General features: G+C 39.7%; 1 protein-coding gene across 1 annotated transcript; it reads right to left on the reverse strand.

Moving 5' to 3' along the window:
* Positions 1–80: 80 nt before the first annotated feature.
* Positions 81–8,549, reverse strand: hgd (homogentisate 1,2-dioxygenase). Its single transcript, XM_055037510.1, has 14 exons — positions 8,391–8,549; positions 7,238–7,309; positions 6,821–6,909; positions 6,351–6,456; positions 6,129–6,188; positions 5,642–5,733; positions 5,490–5,524; positions 5,333–5,412; positions 4,927–5,026; positions 3,107–3,231; positions 1,222–1,326; positions 980–1,106; positions 441–622; positions 81–299 (listed from the first exon to the last, which is right to left on the reverse strand). The coding sequence occupies exons 1-14, from the start codon at positions 8,403–8,405 to the stop codon at positions 156–158; spliced, it is 1,332 nt and encodes a 443-aa protein (XP_054893485.1). The 5' UTR covers positions 8,406–8,549; the 3' UTR covers positions 81–155.
* Between the last annotated feature and the right edge of the window lie 6,030 nt (positions 8,550–14,579).

Genomic DNA, 14,579 nt, shown 5'->3' on the forward strand with positions numbered 1-14,579 from the left:
ATTTGCACAGTGTGTATTATGACACCAAATGATTTTCATTTGTAAATTTAAGAATCAAAAACAACACCATGTACTGCAAATTGAGATTTAAATTTTTTGGTTGTTGCACAAACCACTTTTTTATTTTTTATATCATCTTCTGTATCTTGGATAAGCTACTGCTTTCTTGGCTTCCAGTTGGGGTTAAAGTGGCTGCGCAGTGGTTCCCAGCACTGGTAGTAAGTCTTGTCCAGTCTCTGGCAAGTTTGCAGACCCCACTTGGTCACAGCCATGCTGAAGGAGGACTCAAACATGAATGCCTGAAAGGAGGAGAGACCAGTGTAGGATCTAATTAACCATACTGAATATGTTCCATCTATTCACCACTGATCAGTGTACATACATACACTTAAAAACACTTGATTTTTAACAAACACAAGCTCCTCTGTGTGCAGCATTACCATGGTTCCTTCAGCAACCCTCTCTGGTTTCAGCTCAGCAGTGCTGTTCTTCTCAAAGCAGTCAGCATCTGGACCATGAGGGGTCATCATGCTGTGCAGGCTGCCTCCCCCAGGCTGGAAACCTTCCTCTTTAGCCTCGTAATGGCCTTTGATCAGCCCCATGAACTCACTCATGCAGTTACCTGAAACGACAAGCAGGAGGCACTGTAACACAGCTACTTGTTGAGGAACAGAGTGGGGTTCCCCACTAGATGGCCTTAAAGACCTGTGGTGAAAACACAAAAAGATCCTGGCGTGTGAAGTGAGTCATTCAGCAGGTAGGGACACTGTCTGTGCCACTAGCTGGTAAATGAATGTGTTAGCTTCTGGCTGGGTTGCTTAAAAACACAAAATATCTTGGAAAGAGCACATTGTGACATTTCCATCCGAATTCATTTGCAAAATGTGACCCTGCCGTGCTGAAACAGGCGTACATAATTCATGAAGGAAGCATCTGTTATCGCAAACAATCAGACCAAGTGTGGGTGTTGAGTTCTTACGGTGGTAATACGGCGGACGGAAGGTGTTGTCAGCCACCCCCCACCTTGGGGGGAAGATGACAAAGTCCGCAATGGCCACACCTGGCTTTGTGGATTTGGCGGTCAGCACGGTGAAGATAGATGGATCCTAGAGAAGATGGTATACATGTTTCTGTCAAACTCTGTTTGGGTTTATCCCATTACGAGGAAATGGGATAAACCCAAAACAGAGTGCGAGGGCTCTGCTTGTGTCACCAACATACCGCATGGTCAAAGGCCACGCAGTTGATCACCATAAAGTTCTTCAAGTTGTATTTGTACGGTGTGTAGTTCCCGTGCCAGGCAACGACATTGAAAGGAGAGAAATCCTGCGTGTAAAAGCACAAAACAAACAAAAAAAAATAGAAAGAGAAAATAAGAGAAGCCTACCTGAGCAACAAACACAAAAGACGTTAAATTGAGCTTTTCACAGGGAAAGGGGGAACAATGAATAATGTCTTTGTAATCTTAAATTCCAAGAAAAGTACTTCTTGACATAAAGAGAGGGGAAAAAATGGCAATAATGAAAATTGTAAGAGGGTGTTGCTTCTTTCAATCTTTCTTCTCTTTCATTCCCCTCCCGGTTCTTTGTGAAACGAGGCACCAGGTATTATGGGGTAATTGGCTTCACAATCAAACTTTCCCAAACTTTGAGCATTTTGACGCTCTCCGCGGTGCAGTTATTGGAGGAGAAGGGTGGGCTTCGGCAAGTGTGGGTGTAGAGATATTTCTTTATCTTGATTGTTAAAACCACAGCAATTTTATATAGTTTCTCTGTTCTGATAATGTCACTGTGAAAAGGACATTCAACAGAAGCTCTGAAATCAATATAGTTCATTACAACTGAAGCTGCTGCCAGGCTGACCTCCATGCTCTTGCGTGCGCACAGAGGCGTTTCTGCACATATGCCAGTTTTTTTCTTGCTTCTAATTAAGAAATTGAAATAAAACAAAATCAATTTTAAAAAATCTGAATAAATAGCTAAAAATAGCCAAAGAGATATACAAAAAACAAACAAGAAAAAAAGGGTTTCTTTATGCATCCAATTGTCTCCAGTTATCATGGAAAATGGCCTTTTGAGAAACCCTGGTGCAGGTAATTTCTCGGACATTCATCTGTGAAAACTCCCCTACATTCAATTAAAATAAAGACGGGGAGGAAGAAGGGAGCGGAGGGACGGAGGAAAACCGAAGGAGAACAACTTTGCACACACACATGCACACAGAACACAAACATATTGGCCCAGTCAAGCAAATAATAAGTTAATTTGAGCAATTTTAGCACTCTGCGGGTGAACAAAACAGCAGGACCAGACAGGAGCGGCAGCATCTTCCCCTCAGATGAGGCCCTCTGTCAACCACATCTTGGTTTTTCAGCCTCACGCTCCAGTTTCAATGAACTGGGAGCGGAGTGTCACCGCTCACCTCCAGAACATAACCACCAAGAAGAAGAGAAGGGCTCCAGAAATCAGGAAAGCTCTGTTTTGCTTCAAAAAAGAAGATGGCATCATGCTCTTATATATTATTTGCATAGGTAAGTACGCAATTAAAACCCTGAATCCCTTTTCTCTAATATAAGAAAAACACCTCTAACCTCTTTCATGCACTAATGAAAAAGAAAACAAAAAAAAACTGTCAGACATTATGTGTCGATCCAATTATTCGCCCAACGGGAAATTCAGGAGAGGGAGGATCATTTCCTGAGTGAAATATGGTGAAATTAATGCTTTACTTGCGAAAAGGTTTTTCCTGCAAAGCCTCGCAGGTACGCCGTCTGCGGCACCAGGATGCCTTAACTAATTACAAGTGATTAAGACTCATAAGGGAGTCGAGGCGGAAACCGAGTGAAAGGATAACAGCTAACGCTTGGATATTAAATCATCAGGGATGGCAATTCAGCCGGCAGGAGCAGCTAATGGATCACATGCTTCACTTGGACCGTTTCCTGTTACTTACAGTGGCACTTTGATGGTGTTTACTGAAGCAAACTCAAACCTAAATAGGGTAATAGGGCAAAGTGTTCAACACGAGCGCGTGTCCATTCTCAGACGGTGTGTATGTGGACAGTTGTTGCCGCAGCACACAGAGAACCGCATGTGACAATAAGCACCTGCTGGCAGGCAAACAGTTTCCCTTGATACTTGTTGATGACGGTGTAACCAGAGGGCACTTTGCGGTCCTCGTACCAAGCAACTGGACACAGGAAGTCTCTTGGGTTCGCCAGACCATTGGCTCCTGCAAAACATGTGTACATGATTCCAGTAGACAGGCTGTGCAAAATCTGAAAAGCATGCAAGTCAATAAATATCGACTTGCAGATCAAGTCGATATTTATTGAGAAATGGAGAAAATATAGGTGTCTCAAAAGTTGCTAAAGGAGCGGCTGATGATCTTGGAGTGGCACAGCCATAAAGGAAATTCAAACGTTTATGTTTAAGTGTGAATATGTTCCAGTAAGTAAACCTAACACTATTCCATAACTTTACTACAATGAACATAATTATGAGTCTTTGTACGTGTGGACTGTCAGGGTTGCTACTAACATCTGGTATAAATTTAATATCAATTGGTACATTCAAAAAACATTTACAGACAAAACATTAAACTGTTCAACACTTACTTATTCTGTGATATTTATTTGGAATTATAGATCGGTACTGTCAAAATTAATTCAATCAAAGTGCATTGTTTGAACTACACGCTGGTTACACAGTCTTTTTGAGTACAATAAGCCCAATCTTTATTTGGAAAGAACATAGCTTGTTTCAGTTATTTTCTGCACGTTCTCTTATTTTCCTCTTCAAATGCGTTGCTTCGATTGTTGGCACCCCAGTTAATTGTTGCAAAAATAAATGTAGCTATGCTTTAATTTGATAATAGTATCTACAAACTTTAAATTTGGGGATAACACAGCAATCGGGCTAAGCAGATGTGGATGTACCTTAAGAATTTTCTTGTTGGTGGCAAGAAAATGGATGCTTTCTTAACTTCCTCATATTGTTTCTATAAATTAATCAGGTTTAAAGCAATAGGAACTGGAACAGACAAGACCAGAAGAGGCTTCAAGATTAAACTGCTTGTGAAATAATAACTTACATCTTCGTTTCGGTAAGTTTCCTTACCAAACCTTAGATGCTTAGAACCCTGAAAAGCTCTTTCTGTCCAAGCATTGTGAAAAATAATAAAAATGTCATAATGAATATGAAACTAAGCACAGTGAAGGCGCTATGATGATGTGGGTCTGGTTTGTTTCCAAAGGCCCTGGGATCTAATTGTTCTTATGTCTTTGAAATACCGGAACTGTTAAATCCAAATGAAACTGAAAACGGGTCATTTTAACAGAATAATGATGCAAAGCACTCAGCCAAATCAGCAAAGAAACTGTTCGCCAACCTAATACCCAAACCTAAATCTTATAGAAAACTTGTAGGCTGAGCTGAAGAAAAGCAGAGAAGTAGAACGCGGCAATAAAAGGTGGATGTGTGAGTGCAGTCCTGTCAGCAACAAGGGGATCGTACAAAGTGGGCATTGATTTCTGCTTTCAACTTAAAGAGCTCTTGCTATAGTGAGAGCTGTTTTTTTTTTTTTTCAAAATTCTGTTTATATAAAATTAGAATATTGCTATGCATTTCCATTAATGCCTGTAGTCAGTATAGGAAACACAAAGACGTTTGCGTTTGCATACATTTTCCCGTGACCCCCAAAAGCCTGAGGCAAATGCAACTAACTGATGGCCGAGTTTGTGATGGTTCTGCCTGAGCTGCTGCTCTAGCATGATTTCAAGAGATAAGTGTCAACAATTTAGATAACAATAGCACGTTTCAGGAAGCCGAGGCAAAGTGGCTGGTGTGCGGTTTTAAAAGAAGAATGAACACATATGGTATGTTTTCATCCTTCATCTACACTTAGAAGTATCATCCAAACACAAACCTATAGGCCCCAGGTCAGGGAGCTCAAAGTGGGCCCCATACACCTCGAGGATGTAGCCTCTGGTTTCTCCAAACACGTCCACGCTGAAGCGCATCCCTTGCTGGAAAAATAAAAACAAGAAAAGTGGCAGTTAGAGGGGATTCGGTGCTGTTATGTAGCAAATGTGGGCTGCATCAGTGCTGAGGGGGACTAATCGTCTGCGTTTGGAAACAAAAAAAACAAAAAAAAAAACACATGTGCCGCAGTCACAATCCCGACGTCCAAAGCCTGAAACCTCTTTCCACCATTATCTACTTTTAAGGTCACTCTTGAAAAGTGCCAAACCACAGCTTTCTAAATATGGTAAGAGGAGAATGGGGGCAAATACAGTAGCAGATGGAAAAGCACTGGAGAACTCAAAGCCCACCTGGATGACACAGATCTCGTTGGGCTCGACCATCATCTTCCCGAACTCTGTGGTGATCAAGACCTCGCCCTGCTGCGGGACTGAAGAGAGAAACCGATGATGAGAAGTGCTGAGAAAATACAATTTGAAGCAAAAGGAAACTTGACTTTTTCCTCACCAATCAGAAAGTCTCCATCTGAGTTGTTGAAGCACCTGAAGCAAGAAAAAGAAGGAGCTCTGAAATATTGATCAAACCCTCGACCGGATATTTTTTGTGATCTAAAACAGATCAGTTTAAAAGATCTGTGTAAAAGTTATCCACTTATTGACCTGTCGACCATGGAGGTGTTGCAGGTGTACACGTGGATGCCGATGCCATTGCGGGTTTTGGCGTCTCCTGCACCGCAGATTGTATGAAGTCCCTGAAGAATCCAGGAAAAGCAGGGATTTACTGATGAAGAGAAGTTTCCTGTGATAAAATATAAATCTCTGTCTCTTTTCCCGGACTGAGTAATACCCCTACTTCTCCTTCCCCCACACCTATCTTTATTTATTTATGTATTATTCTTCCTCCTTTTTAATTGATCATCTTTTCATTGGGTGTTTTGTCATGTTCAATTGTGTAAGAAAAGCAAATACTAGGAGGTGAACAGTATGTCTTTTTCCATCCGTACAGTCAGCAGCTCTCTTGTACCCATGGAAAAGCTGTGTACTATGTGGCATACTGTGTCATTAGCAGTTAAAATTCCTCTTGTAATGTCCCCATCCCTCCTACTAAAAATATTAATAATAAATAAGTAAATAAACCAAGACTCACAGCTACAAAGTCCACTTTCTTCTCTGTCGATTTGGGGATGATGAACGGCAGCCACCGCAGCTGTAAAATATGATCCTCAAGGTCAGAATGGTCATTTTTTTAAATTCAATGATGTTTTGAGCATTTTGATCTGTTTCCATGTCTGTGATCGTCTTGTTCTTCAGAGAAGTAGATGATGAAATTATTCTCAGTTGAAACTCTAAGTGCTTAATGTAGACATACTTGGTTCGGATCAGGCTCCACTTCGTTCCAGTTTTCAGTCAGATTACCACATGGCACAGCGGTGAAAGGCTTATGTTTTACAGACGGGAGAATCCGGTACAACCAGCTGTAGAAAAGGAGGGAAGAATAATGGAGCTAAGTCCTATTCGGCGATAAACTGCTTTCACAACTGAGTCTCAACTATGTTAAAAATCTGATTTACTACTCGTAGATTCTCCAAAACACTGTCTGAGTTTCATGAATCGCTCTTTACACTTGTGAAAACACAAAAACATGCCGGCATTAGAAACCTTTTGGATTTAAGTCAAACATGAAACAAACACAATAGCGATTATAGGTTCTTCATTGCTCTTTGTGAGAAAAGAGGGAGCAGACACTTGTTCAAGACATCATTTGTGCAAGTCCCCCCCCCCCTGATCACGATGCTTTTTGTTTCTTATAGTGTATTTCATGTGTAAGTTGATAAATACCTCCTCTTGTTGGCTGGACGAGGACAGGTGAAGGCGGAGCCGGAGAGCTGCTCGGCATACAGGCCGTATGGACAGACCTGAGGACTGTTCTGTACAGATACAATGTAATCGCTGTGTTAAATATATCATCTTAGCATTGACTGTTTTCTCTAAAACTGGAGCTAAAGACTAAACATCCTGAGACGATTTTTTTTCTGCTAATTAACATTTTAACAGCTTTGATGGGATTCAAAATGATATCATTACACAGAATCACAAATTGCAGGAAAGGATAGAGGCTATTATTTTTGCCACATGGTTTGGTGGGAAGACATACTGTGTCATTTAGCAGTTCAGTGACTGGATGAAGGAAATAATTGTGGCTTTGTCTCCTTTAAGATTACCATCTTAAAGGAACAGACTGAAGGTTTGTGGTACCTGTCCTTCAGGTAAGGATCCAGGACATCGTGGATCTTCAGAGGAGAATTCATTCCCAAATCCTGTCATGTACTGAAAGAGAAGACAAACAGGAAATGATCAATAAATAGTAATTGAAGAGATATATAAAAACAAAATGTTGAGACCTCTTCATGGAGAAGGAGGAATATGTATATTTTGTGTGGAAATATTTTAATACTTAGTTCCAGTGTTGCTGTCTAAAAAAAAAAAAGAGGAGCATCTAGACTTTTGCCCAGTTGATCAGAGATAGGAAATAAAACAAGATATACACAATACAAGACAAAAATACTGCTTTACTTTATACCTCCTACAAATCAACGACCAAAACTTTCCCTAAAAACAATAACTTTCACTTTATCTTCTGATCAACATCATATTGAATTTTAAAAAAAATCTGACTTGATATGATGTGAACCGCTTGTTGCTGAGTCACTGCCGCTCCGCAGGAGCAATAGTTTCCATATGTGCGTGTTCGTGTGCCTGAAGCCCAGCGTTGTTTCAGGAACGTCGCTGTTGTTTTATAAAGTAGTTTTGTGTCTATCAGGAATATTCATTTTGCCTTCAAGTTAAAAATACACAGTCTGGCAGAAGGTAGAAGCTCCACTTGTATTATGTAAAAAAAATAATAATAATAATAATTTATTTACTCAATAGCCAAACAAAATAAATGATTAAATGTTTTTCACTTCCAACTGTGCCTTACACATTAACTTTTGGAGATTAGGGAGTAACATCATTTAACTGGTGTCCACAAAATTACTATCACTTTTAAACTAGCTGAAACACACCAAGCAGCAACTTTTGTCAGTAGATGTTGAAGTCAGTCTAAAACTTTTTTTATAAATACAAATAAAACTGATAACAGCAGCTGTATATGTTTAGAATGCTAAGGCGTCTCTCTGACCACATCTGGGCAGCTGCTGAATGCAGCCCTCTGATTGGCTGGAGGGAACGCCTCCCTTCAGACGGCTGCTGTTACAGAAATGATGACGCTTAAATATTTTAATTTTAGTGCAACACAAAAGCTAAGTTGTCCAATTTCATAATCTTTCTTGCACACAGCACTAATCCCCAACACGGAAAAAAATGCATTTAGGAATAAAACTTTTTATGCAAATGAACGCTGGCTTACCTTTAGTCCTGCCATTGTGCCAACTTTTGTTTTAAGATTGCGGTTGCTGAGTGTTGCAGTGGACACAGTTCAACGTCCAGCTCCTCCTGTCTTACCCCTTAGCCTAAAATCCACCTCAGGACTAACACATGCTGGTGTGTGGACCGAGCTGCACTCAGGGGGCTGGATTTATAGTCTTTCTCAATGTGGCTTTAATTACGTCCCGACTGGCTCTGTGACGCAACAGGCTGGGGGCCCGAAACAGAAAGAGGACGGGTTAGATGGGTTAAAACATGTGCAAATCAAAGTCAGCGTGAAAGTTGACCGACTGGCACAGAATTATAAAAATGGATTTGTACATTACATCTTAAGATTTGAAACCTACGTTAAAAAAAATGATAGTAGAAGAAATATTTCCCATGAAGTGACTCTGTTTGTGCAGAAAAACCTTTGAACAAACACCCGTGATGACCTCTGGTCCATGGCTTGTGCAAATAATGTCATGTTCATCGTCACGTCCTGAAAGGTCAACATTTATGGCTTCATGCGAGAATCATACCTTCAATCTACTTGATGTGTTTACACTGCAAAAGTGTTGCCACCCTTTATGGTATGACACTACCAACATTACGTTTTGGCCAAAAAGTTATATATTGCTCTTAACTGAGCAATTTGTTTTCTGCCATATGTTTGACGTGTTCCCTAAACATCTAGTGGCTAACTGCAAATTGAACTCCTTATGGCTTGCTTCCAACAACAGCTATATTCTTATTGTTTGTACATAAGAGCTTAATTTGTTGAAGACATAATTTTATTAAGTCTCAAAATAACACATATCAGACTTTTATTTCTTAAAAAGAAAAACCTTTTTTTTCCATTTGATATCACAATTATTCAATACTGTGTTGGTCTATCACATAAATTCTCAACAAAGCAGGTTTATTAACACGAGGTCATGTGCTTTTAAGAGCAAAGTATCAAAAGTGACAAAAAAGCAGGTTGTTTTTATTCAATGTACATTTTATGGTTTATTGGGCATAAAATGATCAGCAGTCCTTTCAGAAATCCAATCAGGTTAAGCTCTGAGTTGCACGGGGTCTCGAATTGTGAATTGTGGGGTCACTCCCACCGTTGCCGGTGTTTCGGTCCAGATTTGGTTGGATCAGAAGGAATAGGTCAAATTCAATTGACTGGGTGAATAAGCAATCACTGAAAAAGGTCAAGTAGTCAATGAACTCTACTGACCAGCTTCCCCAGCTCTAACAGTCCCAAGCAAACTTAAGAAAGCAGAAAGAACATATTGAAATTTTAAGCTAAATCTGAAATATTTTAAAATTAGGGATTCTGAAGACTTGAAGGAACATTTAACGAAACAAATCTAAAATGTTGGGATCTATGCTCAGTAGGTGTTCTCCTGATGTTTTGGAGGTTCTAACCATTCTCTCAAGACTCAGAGACCCATTTTGCAAAGTAAAATGGGTCTCTGACTGATGTCATGTTTAACATAGTTTGTGTTTATGTAAAATGAGTTATGAGCCCAACATTTTTATTTTTTTAATTTACTGACTTCCAAAGAGGAATACTGTTGTGTCTGTTTGCTCTCTGTGTTGCTGAGGGCAAAGTCATTTTTGGTTGAAGGAGAACAACAGCAGCAGATGGCCTCTTAAAGGCCTATACATTACATCAAGCTAAATTTATTCAGTTCATTTCTTAAAATGGGTTGGTCAAACGAGGTGTGCCTAATGCCCCCCATGCAGCATGTATCAAAAAGAATCAATTTCGCCTCTACTGTTGCTTGCCTCGCTTCCCCTGGTTGTCTATTTCTCTTCTCTGTTTTGGGAGATGTTGGGAAGGGTAAATGATGGCAATTCTCATAGCGAGACGCAAATAAACTCGCCGCGGCAGAAGTAACTGTTCTCCGGCGATGCGTGCAGTCAGACCCGGACCCCCGCTGGGAGGCAGTCAGGGTGCTGTGCCAAAGACGAGGAAGCCCAATGGCAGGAAAATATCCCATCCCATCTCTGGAAATTGATCTGCTCCTTGTATGGAGAAAGAAAATGAGAGATTTTAATTTCATCCCCCCGAGTCCTCTGATAGAATTCTGGAGTATTTGGGCCCAACCTGGATGGTGCCTCAGTGTTATAAGAGAGGAGGAAATAGCTGGAGCCTGAAGAGTTGTTGCCTATTTATATCTATGCATGTCTAAGTGAGCCATAAATGCTTTGTTATTAGGTACCTGCTGAATTCAATGTCTTGATGGCAAATGATACACTCACCTGGCTCAGTTTATCCCCATGTGCATTAAAAAAAGCAATATTTCCACCAAACACACAGTTAAGGAACTGTTCACAGCTCTGATAGCATCTGGTTGTATCAAACATGCATGTGCAGACACTGCCACATGTTTGCACTGACTAATCCTTTTGACTAATCCTTTTCATTATAGGACGATTTTGTCAAAATAAGATCTAGAATTATTGCCTTATGCAATAATTATTTATATTTCTTTTAAACTTTCTCAATATTTTGTCAGTTTGCATCCACAAACTTCATTTGTGCAATAGGCCAACTCAAAGCTGATTGTAGTTGAGAAGGGCTTTAACACTTCCAAACACCCACAGATACAGGAATATACAGAAATCAATAATGAGGTCCTGTAGGGGAAACTCAAGATGGCTTCTGACTGCAGCGTACGTAAAAGAATTCACTGTAGGTATTTCCAAAGTGTAAATCATGCAAATGCAGCGTGGGCTAATTTTGGACTTGTTGATTTGCAGTGAAATGTGGCTCAACATGAACACATTAAAAAAAATTTCTTAAACTGATATCGACAAGATAGATAATCAGGAAGAGGATGAGGGGTGCTTGTTTTTGTAAGAGACATTCAAGTGTTGTGTAGTTAGATTGGATAAATAAACATACAACCGGAGCTGCAATGATTAAATCATGAGTTAATATGGCCCAGTTAAAGTCCAGACTTAAATCCACCTGAATCTCAGACAAGATTTCATAATTGATATTTACACAAGCTCTCTCTTCAGTCTGACTCAGCTTGTATTTTGTTTTTGTACTTTGTTTTTGCGAAGTAAAATGGGTCTGCAGTATAAAGTTAGTACAGATCGACCCGAAAAATCTAAAAACATTGATATAAAAGAAGAAAGATATGAAAGCCACGTATAATTTCCTTTCCATTCAATTCCATTACTCACCATATGGACAACAGTTGGAAATTTACATTAGGGAAATTGTTTTTGTGCAAACATAGGAGCTGTGTAGACTTCAGTGGTATTGCTGGGCCAAAACTAAATCTAGTTTATCCTGTCATGTCAGAAAGAAACAGATGTAATTTGTTTTTTTGTTTTTGTTTTTTTAAATAAATACCTTACCTTCGTAGAGCTCAACAACCATTCTGAATATTTCAACTCAAAATAAAATTTGCGTCAACAGTTTCTGACCTGAAGCTCACTGACATCAGGGTCAGCGTTAACGCTGAACCCTGGGTTGAATTTAGCAACAGACCAATGTTACCGTGCTAACAGCGTTTTCTCCCCCCTACCATCAGCGAGGTTAAAAAGTATCAGGTCCACATCCACACCACTCTGAAGCAATACAAATCCTCAGGAAGTGTGGGCACTCAACTCTCACAAACCCTCATTATCTGCTTCACTTAGCAGTTTATGTCCCTTTCAGATCTTCCTTAATGCACTGTGCTTTGTTTTCAACAATTTATTTATTTTTCTTTTATTTGGGTAACCTTGGTGTGAGTGTGCTCCTTCGTAGCGCCCTCCTCCCATCATTATCATGCATGCACTGTATATTGCCATAGGTTTAAATTACTTAAGGAAATTCAGTGAAGAAGCAAAGACGACATGAACATGATGGTGCAACTTTGCTTGAAGTCAGGTGTGAAAACTTTATGGTAACTCCTATTGTACTTTTTTCATATTGGTCATATTCACAAAATTTATCATCATCCTACCTAAAGATTATTCTCCCTATTATGATGATACCACCACCATGCTTGACTGTTTTTTTCTGTTTGTTTCTTTGTTTGCTTGTTTTGTCAAAAAATACTTCTTTTCATTGCAAACAAAAAGCTCAACCCTGTTTGGATTGCAGAAGCCCGTTTGATGTTAACGCAAACAGAAGGAGCCTCAGGCCTTCTTCTGATGCAGATTATATCGACCAGTTGGTCCAAATGGTTTTCCACTTGGATCCGCTTCCTTTGAGGATGTCAGCAGCCGGCACTCACTGAGAGTGTCTGTAATCAGAACTGTGATAATAATAATAATAATAATAATAATAATAATAATAATAATAATAATAATAATAATAATAATAATAATAATAATAATAATAATAATAATAATAATAATAATAATAATAATAATCATGGAGGAACTGGGTGTTCAGGTCTAAGAAAGAAATTCAAATGATTGATTTTTTTGTTAAATATGTTAACATTTTTCTGTGAAAATGTTAACATATTTTTTAAGTGTTGGTTTTGGAACAAGGCATTCTTTTTTTTTTTTCTTGGCTCCCTCAATTTTCATGCTGACGTAAACTTCACCGAGGACAGTGACACCGTTACACTAGCATTGTCTAGTTTATGATAGCCTCCTTGGACCCGTTTATTGTTCTTGAACATGAAATCCATTTTTTTCTTTCATCTGAGAGTGGCAATTTGGGTCAAATGAGCGACACTCGGACACCGGTTGGGCAATGCCCTTAAAACTGGTGTTGAAAAGGATTGTCATGGTGGATTCATTGAGACTAAGCGTACATTCGTCCGTGCTCTGGCATCATCACAAAAAGTCCCTTGAATGAGGCAACAGGAACGGCGCTCCAGCTCTGAATGGGAAAAAAATTATGAATTCAAGTAAGAATGAAGAAATATTCCTCTAATCTTTCTCAGCTGGTCTCTTCTGTTGCAAATAACTTAGTTAGTGAAAGTTGATGCAAAATAATCCTGCCCTAAAACATTTGATATTGCTGAATTAAAGAAGCATATGTTGCACTGGGGGGGGGGGATATTTTACGAGGTTTAAAACTGATGAAATTACTTTAAACATTTCTAAATTATAACAACAAAAACTTTTTTATTAAATTAATCAGGCAGTAGCATCAAGTGACAGCTAATTAGCAACAATGGCTGCTCATTGTTTGCTGTTGTATTTCTGCAGAGTGGAGTTCTCGCAACAGGCTTCTTACAGCTTGGAAATATAGGCACATTTCTAAGGAAAGCAATTCAAACTTCCCTTTTCACAAAGGGCATGTAAATGGTTTTTGGTGTTTTAACATAAAATCACTCTTTTTGTTGGTGTAAGATCATGGAATGATCCAAACACTGGTGCAAAATAGATCAAGAAATGGGTCCAATGCAATTTGCTCTAATTGGGTAATGCTTTGTGTGCTGCAGAGCTGCTGGAACAAGTATAAAAATTACAACACATTAAGAAGAAAATAAAAATAAAGAAAATGTGATGGGAGTCTAAAAGCATGCATGTCACCTGCATCATTACTACCTGCTGCATTTATATGCCACATCAAACGAGCAGCAGCTTGGATTCTTGTATTTTATAATTACAACCCTGTTCCATAGTAAGTTGCAGTTTAAGGCTAATGACTCCTGACATGAGCCAGCCAGTGCCACACACACGCACACACACCTACACACACACACATTTGACAGCTCCATTTAACGCTGATTAGATTTGCAAGGACATGTAGTATACCCTCTCTGTGTCTCCTGCGTCGACTCTCTCTCTGTCTCTCCCCTGAGTAGTTTGAGTATCTCCTGAATCTTATCTATCGCCGTAATGTTATGCAAATGGTTTAATATGAAGATAAAAGACTGTTGCAGGGTGCGCCGCTCTCTTGGTTCACAGCCTCCTGTTTCCAGGACGATAGCTCTAACGAGGAGGGCACTATTTGGGAGTCATTAAATGATGGCCTTCCTGACATGCACCCGCTCAGTGCCATCGCCGCCCGCCCCGCGTTGGCCATTAAAGCAGCTCACACCCACACCAAGACACACGCTGCAGACACCTTTTAGCGCCAGCTCCCAGTTTCTTACACATCACAGTGTCACAGAATAGAAAATTACACTCTCCTCCCACAGAGAAAATTGCTTTGGAATTGCTTGGTTATAAAGATGTGCTTTAAAGAGAGGGGGGTGCATGCAATAAAAAGAAGGACACACACAAACAC

This window comes from Poeciliopsis prolifica, unplaced genomic scaffold, assembly GCF_027474105.1.
Source record: "Poeciliopsis prolifica strain line A6 unplaced genomic scaffold, Auburn_PproV2 SCAFFOLD012, whole genome shotgun sequence".
NCBI lineage: Eukaryota > Metazoa > Chordata > Actinopteri > Cyprinodontiformes > Poeciliidae > Poeciliopsis > Poeciliopsis prolifica.